This window comes from Lepisma saccharinum, chromosome 1 (genome assembly GCF_977018435.1).
Source record: "Lepisma saccharinum chromosome 1, izLepSacc3.1, whole genome shotgun sequence".
In the NCBI taxonomy this organism is placed as follows: Eukaryota; Metazoa; Arthropoda; class Insecta; order Zygentoma; family Lepismatidae; genus Lepisma; species Lepisma saccharinum.
The window spans coordinates 150,862,872-150,878,073 of record NC_139229.1 but is presented as its reverse complement, the minus strand read 5'-3'; the positions used below and the strand labels follow the sequence as shown (position 1 = coordinate 150,878,073).

The 15,202-nt window shown below is 40.8% G+C and overlaps 1 protein-coding gene across 1 annotated transcript in view; it reads right to left on the bottom strand.

Moving 5' to 3' along the window:
* The window catches only part of LOC146002502 (chondroitin sulfate proteoglycan 4-like), a 549,973-nt gene that overhangs the window by 34,525 nt on the left and 500,246 nt on the right, over positions 1–15,202 (bottom strand). Inside the window, exon 5 of the mRNA XM_083140394.1 lies at positions 3,435–6,612. Coding sequence (XP_082996520.1) covers positions 3,435–6,612 — 3,178 coding nt within the window. The remainder of the gene's footprint in view (positions 1–3,434; positions 6,613–15,202) is intronic.

Sequence of the window (15,202 nt, the reverse complement as noted above, 5' to 3'; positions counted from 1 at the left end):
AAAACGACTCTAGGTGCCTCCATCGGTGTCGAAACAGGGACCCTTTGATTACAAGACGACGACGTTACAACTATGCCACCAGGAAGGCCGAAGTCGAGTCGACTTTCGATCTCGCCACCGAAGTTCGAGTCCCGTGCTGAGTTGCCTTTGTGAGTGAATCTTCAATTACTTCTAACTAAACGACCACTCATCCTCATCATCGCGATTAACAAAACGTAGATAAAAGCGACGACAAATAACAAAATGCATACAACAACTCTGTGTTTTTATATCTGTCTCCCATTTTATTATTTCTTTGTTTCACATACTTTCTATCCCCTTTCTGAACATTTCTCATGCAGGACGTGGAGAGTAGGCACAGTTAAAGATTATTTCCAGGGGGGGAGTACAGCCCCCTCCCAGTCACCTCAGTAGCAAAGTCCTTGATCTTGTGTAGTAGGAGTTTAGTAGAACCTCTTTCACTGTCACTGTCGAGTCATGGTATATAGCTACTCGAATTCGGGACAATGAGGCAGGTATTAAAATACTGCTTCTTCCAGGAAGAAATATCTATTATTTTCCCATCCATACGATCAGCATGTCTATGCCGCGAGGTATCGTACAGAGTTAAAATCGTAATGCAAATTATTCATTGAGTATATCTATATGTCAGCCTACTACCAAATAAGAGTTGGATTTAATTATGCAGTGTGTACAGTGATTAATATGAATCAACAACTTATTCCTTGAGAGTAATGCAATGGCATGTGTAATTAAAACCACTGATCAGGCTCACGCCTTTTGTGAGGAAAAGTTTACGTAGAAAGTAGAATTTCCGCATGATTTTCATTTCTCACAGTGACTAGCATATCTGAATTACTTCCAGAAAATTGTCTACCCGTTAGGGTTTAGCCAATTTGTTTTTTTTTTTCCAGAAGACTGATTTTGTTGGTCATTAATTAAATGAGCAAACCTTGTATCGTTACAGAAATTATTGATGGTAAATGACGTAAGGTTATTGATTTTACGAGTTACTGGTCAGATAATTTACCAATATTATGCTTAAGATTAGAAACGAGGAAAGACAATTGGAAACAAAACTGAGACAAAAATTGAATTAATGAAAAGAAGGGAGAAATTCGAATATTAAGGCTGAATTTACGTTGAGGAAACTACTATTAAAGGTCTTGTGATGTTTGAAATTCTTCATTGGATTTGTGTTTCTCCATGAAAGCGTGCGTATAGTGGGTGTGCAGTTAGGGCCCCACATTTTATGGATCACGGCTGCATATCGGGGTGATGTGAACAGCACTACGCTCCTTGCCGCCTTTACCCCCCAGAGTTTCCTCCAGGTACACACTTTACACGACGCCGAGTGGGCGCCGGAACCGCATGATCAGGTGGGGAAAAATCCCGGTTCTCTCCCGCCGGGGATCTAACCCGGATCTCTCGCTTCGTAGTCAGACACTAACGACTTTCTACATAAAGAAATACCCTATTCGGTAGTATCCACCGTCATTCACACTTTTTCTCAACATTCGTACATATCACTTTTTCTCTTTATTCTCGGTTTTGTCATTTTTAAAAACAACACAAACATCCAAGTCTTAGCCGGGATTCGAACCCGGGACCTCTGGTTTCGTAGCGGGCTATGCTAACCACTCTGCCACGGAGGCTGACAGCGACTGGGCTACTGTCGTTTCTTCAGTAGGCGAATAAACTAGTTCTAAAGTAATTTATTTGGAACCCTAATTTGGTTCAAACATTTCTGTTTGACTGTAAATTGTACGTAGGTTGCACAGAAAGTAATGTCCCACAATTTTTTCTGACGCCAGAATATGGAAGGCTGGCAACATTAAAGTTTAATGCCCACATGTGTGTAAGTACATGTTCGTCCGACAGATAGCGCCGCGGTAGTGGCCCGTGAAAATGCATCTACGAGTGTCACACGTTAGAATCAACGAGCTGTAATTGAATTCTTACTGGTGGAGAAAGAAAGTGTGGGAAACATTCACAAACGGCTGTGTGCTGGGAATGGAAGATCTGTGGTCGATAGGAGCATTGTTAGACGCTTAGTGCAGAGAGTTAGGGAATGGACAAATGGAGCTGCATGATCGCCTACGGTCTGGGTGTCATGTCACAGCCACCAGCTCAGACATGTTGCCGATGTCATTATTCGTACGGATCGGCACATCAGAAGGGCAATTGACCGTATAGCTTTCTGTCAGTAACGATGGTAGTGCAATGGCAATTCTTGACGCCTACGGGTATTCGAAGGTATGTGCAAGAATTCAAACCGAGCACAAGCCTCCGAACCCAGGAGGCAATCGCCAAATTTGGTTGTACTGTGCTCACCCCCCCCCCCCCTTCATAGTCCCGATCTGGCGCCATGAGATTTTCATCTGTGTGGGCTACTGCGACAAGGTTTGAACATGACGCGAGCGTGATTCGTGCAGTGAGAACATGGCTACGTGAACAGGACACGAGAAGGAATTCATGCCCTTGTTTCGCGCTGGCGTAAGGACGTTGATGGAGATTATGTATAAAGGTAACATGTGTAAAGAAAACATTCAGTTATACTGCGAGTGGTTTTAATACATTTTGAATAAATAGTTTCGGAGAAAAAATTGTGGGGCATTACTTTCTGAGCAACCCACGTATTTAGAATTAGTTGACGATCTTTTAGTTGGTTTCGTACAAGTAACACATCTTAAACATTGGTGATATCCAATGACACGCCACATTGAGATGCTCGGTTAAAAGTCCAAGTGAGGCAGAATAAAGGCATGAATAATGATCAGGAGTAATGGCGGAATTGGATTATAGTACGACAAAAGGAAAGCCGCACATACAGTCAGCGGCAATAAAAATGGAACACACGGATCCTGGAATGTTAGCTTCTCAGCAGTGTGTTGCCTAACACTAAGACGGTGGGCAAATTTCAATATCCAATGTCAAGTTCTGTTATAGCCGTGCAGTTAGGCAACACAAATAAAGCACTGCTGAGAAGCCAATATTTCATGATGTAGGTGTCCAATTTGTATTGCCTGTGACTGTACATACACTAATTGAGATTGGACCTAGAACTGAATGCGAGATCTGACACACTGAAAGTTACAAACGCAGTGAATCGAATCCGTAACCATTTAACGGATGCTTATCATACCCTTCAGGAGAGGTGCGGGAAGGATGGCTAAATAATTCAGAAAAATACGATATGTAAAAACATATCAAACTTACAGTCTGTACTTTAATTCAGGGAAGTATTTCTCGTGTTATTTCCTATTGGTTTAACTGTATTTAACCTCGTGTACATTAAAACACTGGTGAGACAACAATACTGTACATATTAGCTTCGTTTCGGTGAACGTTTTGACACAAATGCACTGACCCAAAAGCACAAACACACTACACTATTCCCTACTTAAGATGGAGTTAGACATAGATTCACATACCTTGAGATAAGATGGATTTATCATCACGCTTGTAGATTCTTCCACCAGGAGAGTCCTGTTGCTCGAGACGACCAGTGGCTCCCAGTAGCTGCCTGGGAAGATCCTGAACTCAAACCTTCCTTCAGTCGAGGATTCCATAGCCTGAACTCTGAAGTCAAAGTGGTCTTTGTGGGTTGAACTGCCATCGTGACGATACGTGAGCCGACCTTCTTCAAGGTCCAGCTCGGTAAAGCGGCTGGACGAACGACCGTCAACTTCCAGGATACCGTGATTGGGACCCTCGGTGACTTCGTACACCAGCTGTTCTCCGTAAGCGTTCAGGTTCGTCTCTGAACTTAGGTTGGCCAACGTTATTTGCGCCGACGAACCTAGTTTGACGATCAGGCCGCTGTTGTTCGCCACCTCTATGAACGGCGTCGAAGCTCGGACCTCGAGTATGCCCGTGACGTGGGACTGTCCGTCGGTGATCCACAGTACAACTTTCCCGTACTCGTCGCCGCGGTGACGAAAGAGCAGTTGCTTTTTATCAAGATCGTCCTGAGAGAAGTGGAACACCTGCTGCGAAGGATTATTCGCTTCAAATATCCCGCCGTTCGGAATTCCGCGCCGCGTGTACTGGATATCCGTCGGTTTCGTGTCAATATCAGCGTCAGTGTACCTCAGATCGTTACCCGTTAGTAGTCGCTCCCCTCCTTTCACGACGTGGAAAACTTTGTCCACGGCGCGCGTCGGGGTGTTGTCGTTTTTCAGGATGACGTCAATGTGGAAGACACCGACGTACTGGAAATCTTCGTCGGGATCCGCCGCTATGGCGACGAAGTGGAACGCGTCTTTCCGCGACTCGGAGTCGTCGTGAACGTACAGGACCCGATTGGCCGCCACCTCCCGGGACGCGAACCACGACACGTTCGTCCTTACGGCATCCGTGAGCCCGGGATCAAGCACGTCGATTCTTCCATGTCGAGGACCATGGGTTATATTGTAGATGACCTCCTTCATCTTGTCCGTTTCGAGGTTAAGGTGACTTTTGGAAATAGGTTGTCGACCGCCTTCCACGACCTCTAGCCTCTCTAGGGTAACCTTGACGTCAATCCCTCCGGAAGGCACGTGGAACACGGAGAAAACTGCAGGATCAGAGGAACGATCCGGCGTACTAACGTGGAAATGAAACTCATCGCGAACTCTCGAGAACGACTTGCGATGCAAGCGGTACTTAAGATGACTCTCGGCAACGTCGCGCTGCGTGAATGTATCTCCCTCTCCCAGCCTCCTGTGCTTAGATCCTGGTTCGACTCTCGCCAAGTTCAACGTTCCGTAGCGCGGAGGTCGCACGACATGGTAAGTGATAAAGGAATTGTCTGTAGGTTGCGGCCGAGTCTCGTACAGGAGGTAAGATTCGGATATGACGGCTTCCTGGATGCCATCCAGGTAGAGCTCCTCGTTCCGAACAGGTTCCACACGAAGCTCTACGAAGGTGATCCGAAAGTCGTACACAGTAGGACTTCGAGTAGCATCCATTACCGATACCTGAAACTTGAATTCATCATGTGTCGGGGAACCGGTGGTATGGAGATAACGTATCTGTTCTCTTGCCAGCTGACGACTAGTAAAGTGGTTCACGGTTTGCCACCGTCCTCCATTAGGCGAAAGAGCAGGCCCTGATCCGACTCCGCTGCTAGTTCTGAGTTTCTGAATGGTCCCAAACTGAGGTAGCTTAGTGACTTCGTACCTGATTTCTAAGCTCTGGTCTTCTGCGTTAGTGGTGAAGCTCAGATTCTGAGGTGTTATCATGGTAGATGAATTGTGGGTTAGCACCAGACCAGTGTTGTTGACTAGTATGATCTGAAGCTCGTAGGCCGAGACCCTGAGGATTGTTGTTTCACCCGCTTCGGTTCCGTCCGAAACTCTCAATGATAGCTTGCTTGTCAAAGATCCTTTGTGGACATAGTATATAAGCCCTTCGTTGATGTCTCTTTGGGTGAATGTTTGTATTGACTTCCCAGGGTTTTTTGAGTTTTCGACGTACGCTTTGTTGTTGTTTCCTAGACTGAGTATGGTGTACACCAAGTCGGATGTTGGATTGTCAGGGTCTTCCGCACTCAACAAATCCGAGGTCAAAGTCTTCTTGGTCCCCTCCGCGAGACGTAGCACTTTTCCAGCGGGAATGCTCAGCGAAGGAGGGTCGTTGACAGGGGTTACATTCACATGCAATACGAAACGGTGCTGACCTTGCAAATAGTCCGGAAGAATGAATCCCGAACCTGCAGCGAACTCCAACTCGAACACTATAGAGTCTTGATGATTTTCAGATCCGTCGTGGATATAACGAACCTTGTCGGTGTTCAGGTCGAGCAACGTGAACATGGAATCGCTAGGCCTGTGCCAGAGATCAACTTTGACTTGTCCGTGCTGAGGGTTCCCTACGAGTCGAAACAGAACCCCTGACTCTCTGACGCCGAACTTAGGATAATCCAGCACCACATCCATGTTGTTTGAAGTGATGAGGGTGTTCCCACCTTCTTGAACTTGCAGAGGCGACAGAGCGATAATTTCAAGATCGACGGGCAAAGTTGTCTTCGTGAACACCTTGTATCCGGTAGCGAAATCAGGTTTCACACACAATGGGAGACCACACTCGCATCTGAACGAGTCGACTCCTTGCTGAATGCATCTAGCCCCAGCGATGCACGGGTCCCTAACGCACTGATACTCCCACACGCAGTCTGGAAGGATCCCGAGGGTTATTCTGGCTTCGGGTATACCTATTCGTTTCCCGTCCAAGTCCATACTCCTGAAACATCCCTTGAAGCTTACTTCTCCAGACTTCAATCCTTGACCCAAAGCTCGAGATCTCTTGTTGAGCTCTATGCCACCTAGGAAGAGTGTTTCGGCCAGGTCCAGATACCTGTTCTCGCCTAGAGATAGCCTCATACTAGCAACCTGATCGTCCACTGATATTTCCATGTACGTGGGGTTAAAATGCACAGCCACAACATGCCAGAGACCATCAGCCACTGATACCTTGCTGATGAGTTCTGCTGGTCCATTTCCCTTATCCACCAGAAGACGGACGTGCCCATCAATAAGTTCAACGCCTACGAAGTCCGACTTTGAAGATAGGCCTGTGTTGTACATCAATATCCCTCTTGATGTTGTCGTCTTTAGTTCCAGCTGCCATCTGCAAATAGAAAGAACAGGAGTTTATGCATTTATTTTTCAAACAACCGAATTAGAAGTTCAGACCTTTAATATGCATTTGGTAATTAATTAGAAATCTCTTAAGGCGGCTAAATCTTTTAAGTAGTGGGACAAAGTTTCGGTTGGAACGGGAAATCTCGACGTTCGGGACGGTAAAAATTTTCGACGGGAAGTGTTCCAACTTTGCCGACGCTGTAGACGTCATGTTCCCCTTAAGTGATTGTCTTTGCATTTATGGAGTAGAAACTAACCATTTTAGAGAAGTTTCAGACTCTTGCAGAAGATATCAAGAATTAACCCGAAATTCCGGAAAGTCGGGATCGTGACGAGAATTTTCCCCCCGATCCCGGTATCAATTTTTCTGGATACTGCACACCCCTACTTCTAACGATAGAGTACCTAGAGCAATCACCATCATATATGCCAATAAACGATAATTATTGACATGAGAAAATTGAGTTCAATATTTTACTTCACTACTTAAAACCCTAGTAACTGCAATTTTCCAGTCCAATGAGGTTCTATACTGACTGCAGGTCCAGGTGAAAATCCTCTCTAGAGCTGTGTATTATCCTGTGTATTGTCCTTATATATGGAATGCCCCTTTACAGAACCAACTTTTAACCTAGGCAAGGGCAGTTTTATCATCAGAGAGACATCTTGATTTTAGTTATGATAAGGAACCTGACTTGTATGGGTTGGGTGCAAATAGCACAAGTGCTGATGCACCCACAATTCTAATTCAATTAATCAGTCAAAACTACTTAAAAATTATTTCTCTTAACCATTTTAGGCACAAGCTGTTTTGCATATTTCTTATTTTGTGTCGCTTTTCTGCAAATTTTGGTTAAGGTACAACGGTGATGAATAATGGTTATGTCATATTGATGAAGGGATTCTCAAAAGTGAGAACTCGCGCATATGGCGGGACTCGAAACTGGAATTCTTGGTAGGTAGTTTTTAGTTTACCAGTAAACCACGTCTGGATGCCAGTCCAACTCATTGCATACAGTATATAACATGCATGTTTGAAATCAGAGAGGTATGTGAACTTTAAAAGGGTCTCTCTTCAGATATCCCATTTCTAAACTAATCTCTGGAAAGAAAACATGAGATAGTTGCTCTTATTTTTGTGTCTACTTTCTACGGAGGAGGAAGATGAACATGCTATGAAGAACTACATCAAATATATAAGCGAATTCTTATAAAGCTTGTGACTGCATTGATTACATACTAATTGATAAGTAAATGTTGTTAGTAAATTATCAAGTCAGAAGCTGACATCTAGTGGCACGTACTCAAAAGTTGCTTCCAAGATAGAAACGTTTGGTAACTCCAGTATCCAACGAAGTTTAAAAGTTTCCCAGCAAGTTAAATTTAGAAAATTTATACGGCTGTTCAGCAGGAAAATTGGAGGTCTCTGCGAGGATATAAGGTGTATAATGTTAGGGCATTAGTAAGACGACGACGACAGAAAGAAACGATCTCCCAAGTAATCTGTGGTCCGTGCTTGGGAACAGAATCGCCATGGAAACCAAGTAAGGAATGTAGGTGTTCCTTGATCTCTCAGACACTTTTCCCTCCCCGAAACAGAGATGAATTTGCAGCAGAGAACTGGGCTTAATTGGAGACTATCCTTGGTGATCAATTCTGGTAGAAACCAGAGTCATTAAGGAGGAGGTGCTTAATTACAGATAAGGCACAGTTAATGATCTACCATTGACTGAGAATTGCTTGTTCTGGATTCGTGGATTAAGCCACCCTCGGCCCAAGAGGCGATTGTTCTCTCAAATTATCGCTTATTGCTGCAACCGCGATTTTAACAGATTATCATCGGCGTCGGTGGCAAAGTGGAGGAATCACAGAGACTGTGCAGGGGGCCTAAAGGGTGTCGGGATATTTTCTGCAAGCGTCTTCGGATGATTATAGGAATTTACTGTGCTGATAGGAAGCTGCGCGATGAACGGGTACTGATAATCATTGTGCGGAAGAACAAAGCAGATGAAAAATGGAGACAGAGGTGAGATGTGAAGCAAACTGGAAATAAACATGATGAACAAAGTTGGGAGAAAAAGTCTATACATAAATCAGAGTGAAATTAAGGCGATAAAAGTTAAAATAAGAGGTGAAAGAGGTAAGGCTGAATTAGAGATATGCAAGGAGAAAGAAGGGAAATCCATAACTAAGAAGAAATGAACAGGGAGATATGAAAAGAGAAGAAATAGTAAACACAAATAAAATGTTAAAGTTTATGAAAGGAAAGTAGGATAAGAAATAAATATTTAGAAAATACATTACGCGAAGAGACGCGGACAAAGAAAAGAAAAATAGCAAGTTATTGAAGATAAAATACAGAAAAATGAAGAAGTTCACTACGTTCTTAGACTGGCTAATTGGGACTGAATCTACTTTAGAGTGGGATTCAAACTACCATGCAATCTCCAACAGGGATTGCACCTGAGATTTCTTGACTGAAAGATGACAGCGATACCATACTCCATTGGTGAGGCCCAGAGAAAGAAAAAACAAGAAAAAAATATTACGAAAACAGATAAAAAAGGAAGTAGTGGAAAGGACATTTAGCCCGATAATTCTATTTATCCCTCCCGTTCCTGGACATTCCGTTTTGCGGGTCCAACTATTGAAAACAGAGTCCAAATCTTATTTTGGGTCATTCCATGTCAAATCATCCAGAATTTTGTGAAAATGTCACCCACCATCTCCGATTTTGATGAAATTCAGTAGACGTATAGAACTTTTGATGCTGATTACAAAAATGACAACTTTTTTGAGATTGGTCAAGGGGTTCAGAAATTATGCGATTTTAAAAATCTCCCTGTACGCCACATGCGGCTCCACTTTGAATGACACGCATTAGGCTATAAATTATAGTATCTTCTCTCAGGTTTGCCGTAGAAACTTCAAGTTTGATTTCTTTTGCTCAGGATAGTGTAAGCTTTCATTTAAATAAGGTTTCTGATCAGTGTATCAATAATCATGTATTTTATGTATAGTTTCATGTATTTTTTTAGAAAAATAAATGACTAACTTCAAGAGCGAATTTCGTGCAATGCCCCCCCTTCAATTTCACCCAAATTTTATATACAGGTAGCTGAGAGTGGGTACTAATGCTTCATGGAAAAAATGGGATGGGCGGTTCAGAGACAGGGTGATAAAAAATCATTTGCATTAAAAGTTAATCTTAGTGCTAAATACATAAGTATTTTTAATAAGTCTGAAGTACAATATGTTTTGAGGTATAACATTCAAAATTTCTGTTCACTATGTGTGAAGGTAAGCATAGGCGTAACCTGGTGGGGGCAAAGGGAATCATTTTCCCTATCCAAAATTTATAGATTAATTAAAACCTACAAATAATAATTGCAGTGGAACCCCGATTTCAAGTTCCTCGATTTTACATTTCCCTGCATTTTACATTCAATATTGGTGGACCTAAGATAGCAAATTTTCCTCGGTTTTACATTTTCTCGCATTCTAAGTTATTTCAGCTTGGTCCCCTAAACAACGTAAAATCGAAGTTCCACTCTATCTAAGTTAGTTTCAACTGTCTTCAATTTTTTAAAAATATTATAATCATAGTCATTAGCATTCCCAAGCTTAGAAAATTTTCTTCGAGAACATTCTTATTTTTGTGCATTTTATCTCAATATGGATTATTTTTATACTCTTCACGGAGATACGTAATATGAAGTAAGAATTAATAATACACATTTGTCCTGACTGAAGTTTTTCCAAATAGAGCTTTTCTTGCCACATACCACAGAAAATCTCCTTGTGATGGGGTGGTTGGAACACTTAGAAGACTTGTATAGACATCAACAGTATGAAGTAACAAGTTCAGCAATGAAGTACCAATTCCATAGAAATAGTATTCGAGGCATAAATTTCTTATTAATCATGTAAGGTGAAATGATGATAACCCGCAGTACAATGTGTCAGCGATTGCAAAGTACTATACAACAGCACCAGGAAGATTAAGTATGCACTGTTTTGAACTTAGGCTACAGGTTATTTACAGTGTTCGGTATGTTACTCATTTAAAAAGTAACTCTGTTACAGTTACTGGTACTTTGAAAGTAACTGAGTTACTTTACAGTTACTGTGAAAGAAACTTACAGTTAATGATCATTGATTTGTGTAAAAATTACAAATTGTGTTTCTAGTACATAATCCGTATGTCATCATAAACCTACATTACTACTGCAAATAAATTATGAAACACAGAATCAACTTTGCTTGAACGATTTTAATTAAGAAATCATTGAATGCTGACCACGGTATTTTGAATATGGTGTCATTGATTCCACTTGCACCTATTTCTTTCTCCTCCATTCCAAGTTCAACAAAATCCAAAGATCCACTCCTTCAATGATGACTGTTTCCTAGCTCGACAGTCCACCTAAAACACTGAAGTTTTCACATACAAGTAGATATGAATTGAAGTAAAGCCTGGATGAAGTTAGCATGCAACAAAGCATAGCTTCCTTGAAAGGCCGGCAATTCCAAGAAAATCCTTTTACGTAGCATCCAGAGAAGGTACAGATATATATTTTTTTACAATTGGGAACAGAAAATGTGAACGGCACAATTTATAGTGCATGAAATTTTGGCAATGCATAGAATACAATCGAGTTTTCGGTACTATCTTCATGGGCGTAACTTGGGAACTTGGGAACTATCTTTGGTTGAGAGAATCAAAGTTTTCAGTCCCATAGAAATAGTGTCAAAGATACATTTCAAAAATCACAATAATTACTCTTTTTTTTTGTTCCTCAAGTGCCAGGAGGTTCACAAAATATATTTAACTTGTAGGTTTTTATTAATCTATAAATTTTGGATAGGGAAAATGATTCCCTTTGCCCCCACCAGGTTACGCCTATGCTTACCTTCACACATAGTGAACAGAAATTTTGAATGTTATACCTCAAAACATATTGTACTTCAGACTTAGTGCTAAATACATAAGTATTTTTAATAAGATTAACTTTTAATGCAAATGATTTTTTATCACCCTGTCTCTGAACCGCCCATCCCATTTTTTCCATGAAGCATTAGTACCCACTCTCAGCTACCTGTATATAAAATTTGGGTGAAATTGAAGGGGGGGCATTGCACGAAATTCGCTCTTGAAGTTAGTCATTTATTTTTCTAAAAAATACATGAAACTATACATAAAATACATGATTATTGATACACTGATCAGAAACCTTATTTAAATGAAAGCTTACACTATCCTGAGCAAAAGAAATCAAACTTGAAGTTTCTACGGCAAACCTGAGAGAAGATACTATAATTTATAGCCTAATGCGTGTCATTCAAAGTGGAGCCGCAAGTGGCGTACAGGGAGATATTTAAAATCGCGTAATTTCTGAACCCCTTGACCAATCTAAAAAAAGTTGTCATTTTTGTAATCAGCATCAAAAGTTCTATAAGTTTACCGAATTTCATCAAAATCGGAGATGTTGGGTGACATGGCCTGGATGATTTGACGTGGAATGACGCTTATAGTTTATTCGACAGTAAGGTGATACGTTCAAAATAACATTAAAAGGTATGTACGATGCACTGACGAAAATCTAAATCCGTCGACTTTCGTGACGGAGTGGGTATCACAGCACGCTACAACCACAGGACTCCCGGGTTCGAATCCCGACCTGGTCATGGATGTTCTTTGTGAGTATCCCTTCATCTTCATCAATTTCATCCCCCATCCTCATCTTCGCCATTAGCCAAAAAATGGCAGAAAAGCGAAGTAAAATGAACCAAACCAATCAATAAGAGGAACAATTTCGTGAAAGTGAAGGTGCCTACATATTAGATGTTTCTCTAGAAAGGGGCAAGTTGCGCTTCAGACTGTACCATACCTAAATCCACGCAGATCCCTTTCTTTAGTGAAATCATTCGGTAAAAATGATCGAACCGAATAATATAGTGTGTCTAGGAAGGTTCTATACAACTTCCCAATTAAGGATCATGGTTTTTTGAATTGCGAAACTGTAATCAACATTCTATGAAATATTGTTTAAAATCAGCAGACATGTTGCATCGGATAAATTTACAATCGAATGATCCACTCGTTCAAAAATAATCGATCTATTCCAGAGGATCCCATACGTTTTCGTTTAACGGCGCTCCAAGATCTTTCCGCAGCGCCCAAGTCTGAATGTACGACTATTTAACATTTGGAGTGTTCATAGGTTGCTTGCCTTAAGTTAAAAAAATAAACACACATTACAAATTTAGAAACATTTTACATGTAAAAAAGTACGAAGTAAGCACATATTTGGAACAATCATATCATTGACTAACAAGTAAATGTCTTAGTGAAAAATATTGAATATATCGCGGCGCTCGGTGCACATTTTGGGAACCGCTGATCTATTCAATATGATACAGAAATTAATTGAACAATTTCGTGTAAGGGAAGATGCCTACATATTAGGCGTTTCCTTAGAAAAAGACAAGTGCATCTTCTTCGAAAAACAGTCTGGGTGCCATGAAAACCACAGTACGATGTCTTCTTTCCCGTTACGGGAAAACATAAACCCGTTTCTGTACGTATAGCATCGTAAATAGTTGATGCGATGTTGCCAAATTTCCTTCCTGACGACAGTGAAAAACGTTGATGCGTCTGCGTAAATCAAACTTCACCAGGGATAGTGAGAGAAGACCGGGAAAGGGACATCTTAACGATTTGTATTTTTTTTACTCTTTTTGCACAGCGTGCGTCCGAATATTTCGTAAGTTTAATGCGAAAACCGTGGGATGTTTTTCGACCCTTTTTTTTTTTCTAGCATTGGCCGCACTGCGTGGACCTTATTTTGTCGGTTACGGTCGGCATAAAAAAGAACCATTTCTGGTTTTATGCTCTGTCTGTGGGGGCATAAGGTGCGCCTGTATCTTTCCTGTCCACTCGCTTTACGGCAGGAATTTGTAATGCACTATGGGGGGAGAACGGAAGTTGAAAAGCATGCCTTATTCGTTAGCTGTCTCCGTCTGGTGGTAAAAAAAAGAAAGAAGTTCTCTCCCTTGAGTTTAGTGCTGCCTTAAAGCAGATAACTTTACGTGCTGACCTTGCTCGTTGTCTATTACGTTACATATCACCCCCCTTTATTCATGTTCTCGTTCATTTACTTAATTTAACAGACAAAAATTGGGCAAAAGTTATTCGCATGTTTTCAGGCAACCCGCTTTACAACTTGTGTTAATGTGTTGCATAAAGAGCAAGACGTTTGGGCAGAATTACTTGAATTAAATATTCAAAATACAATGAATAATCTAGACACTTTATATGAGCTGGATTTCATTGCAAAATGACCTTTACAGGAACATAACTCCCGACACCTATTCAAGAACAGGATGATTCTAAATTTGAATAACCTAAATTTATCTTAAATAATATGTAAAAACTGTGCCCCGTATATTGATACATTTTTCTATATTTGACTACTTCTTTACAAATATACAAATATTTGTAAATTATTTAAGGTTGCCGTCAGATGTAAACCAACAAACTGTTTTCTACCATGTAAGAATTATCATTGTTTTGTCTACTTCATTGAATTTTTGTGTGGATTATTCATGTAGGAGAAATAAAAGCTAGTAGATGGCGCTAGTAAATTATTAGAAATTCAACAGCCATTTTCTTGAAAGGAAATTCAAACAAACCAATATTTTACAATTCAGAATTACTGATTTATTGAAGATTATTATACTTATTTAAAAGAACTGCTGCGAAGTAAGGGAATATAATTTATTTGCTTTAACGCTCCCAATCTCCTGATTGATGTTTCCTCTAATAATGGCTATAGTATGCAGGAGGATAAGAATCATTCTGTCGTAGATTAATGAATTAAATGATCAAAATTTATTCATAAAAGCAAATAAAGTGATAATTTTAAAATAATTATGCTATTTAATTAGCATGTTGTAGGTGTGTGTTCCTCCTACATGGTGCTACGAAGCAAAAGCATGTTCAAGGTGGGACACTTGTCTCCTTCCCTCTTCAATAAAGCAAAATTTCATACTGAAACTTCCCTTCTTCATTTTATTTGTATCTGTGTTCTGTTTCTCTCCTTTGTAAGCTTTAGTATCTCTGCATCCGTACTTGCTTCTTCCCTTTTTTGGTGATTCATTTTTCTATGGTTTCACTCTCGTTTTCTTACTCGTTGCTTCTTTACCTCTCTCTCTCGCTGCCTCGCTTCTGTACTTTTGTTTCTCTTTCTGATATTTATTTATATCACTCATTTTCGTTTATTTCTCTGATTTCTCTTAGTTTCTGTCTGTGTGCGTGTGCAGCTTCTCTAATCCTCTTCCTTTCTTCCATTCTCTACCGTCATATCTCGTCATCTCTCTCCTTTAAAACGCTTCTTCTAATGACACCACGTCCAAACGAAGACATAACATTTAAATTTTTACCCCCCCCCCCCCCCCCGCGGTGAATATTCGACACACGAACTTGTCACCGAAAGTTACGGATTCGAACACCGATCTAGTCTGGGGTTTTCTTTCCTACGTGTCCGTTCATCAATTTCGTACAAAAATCATTC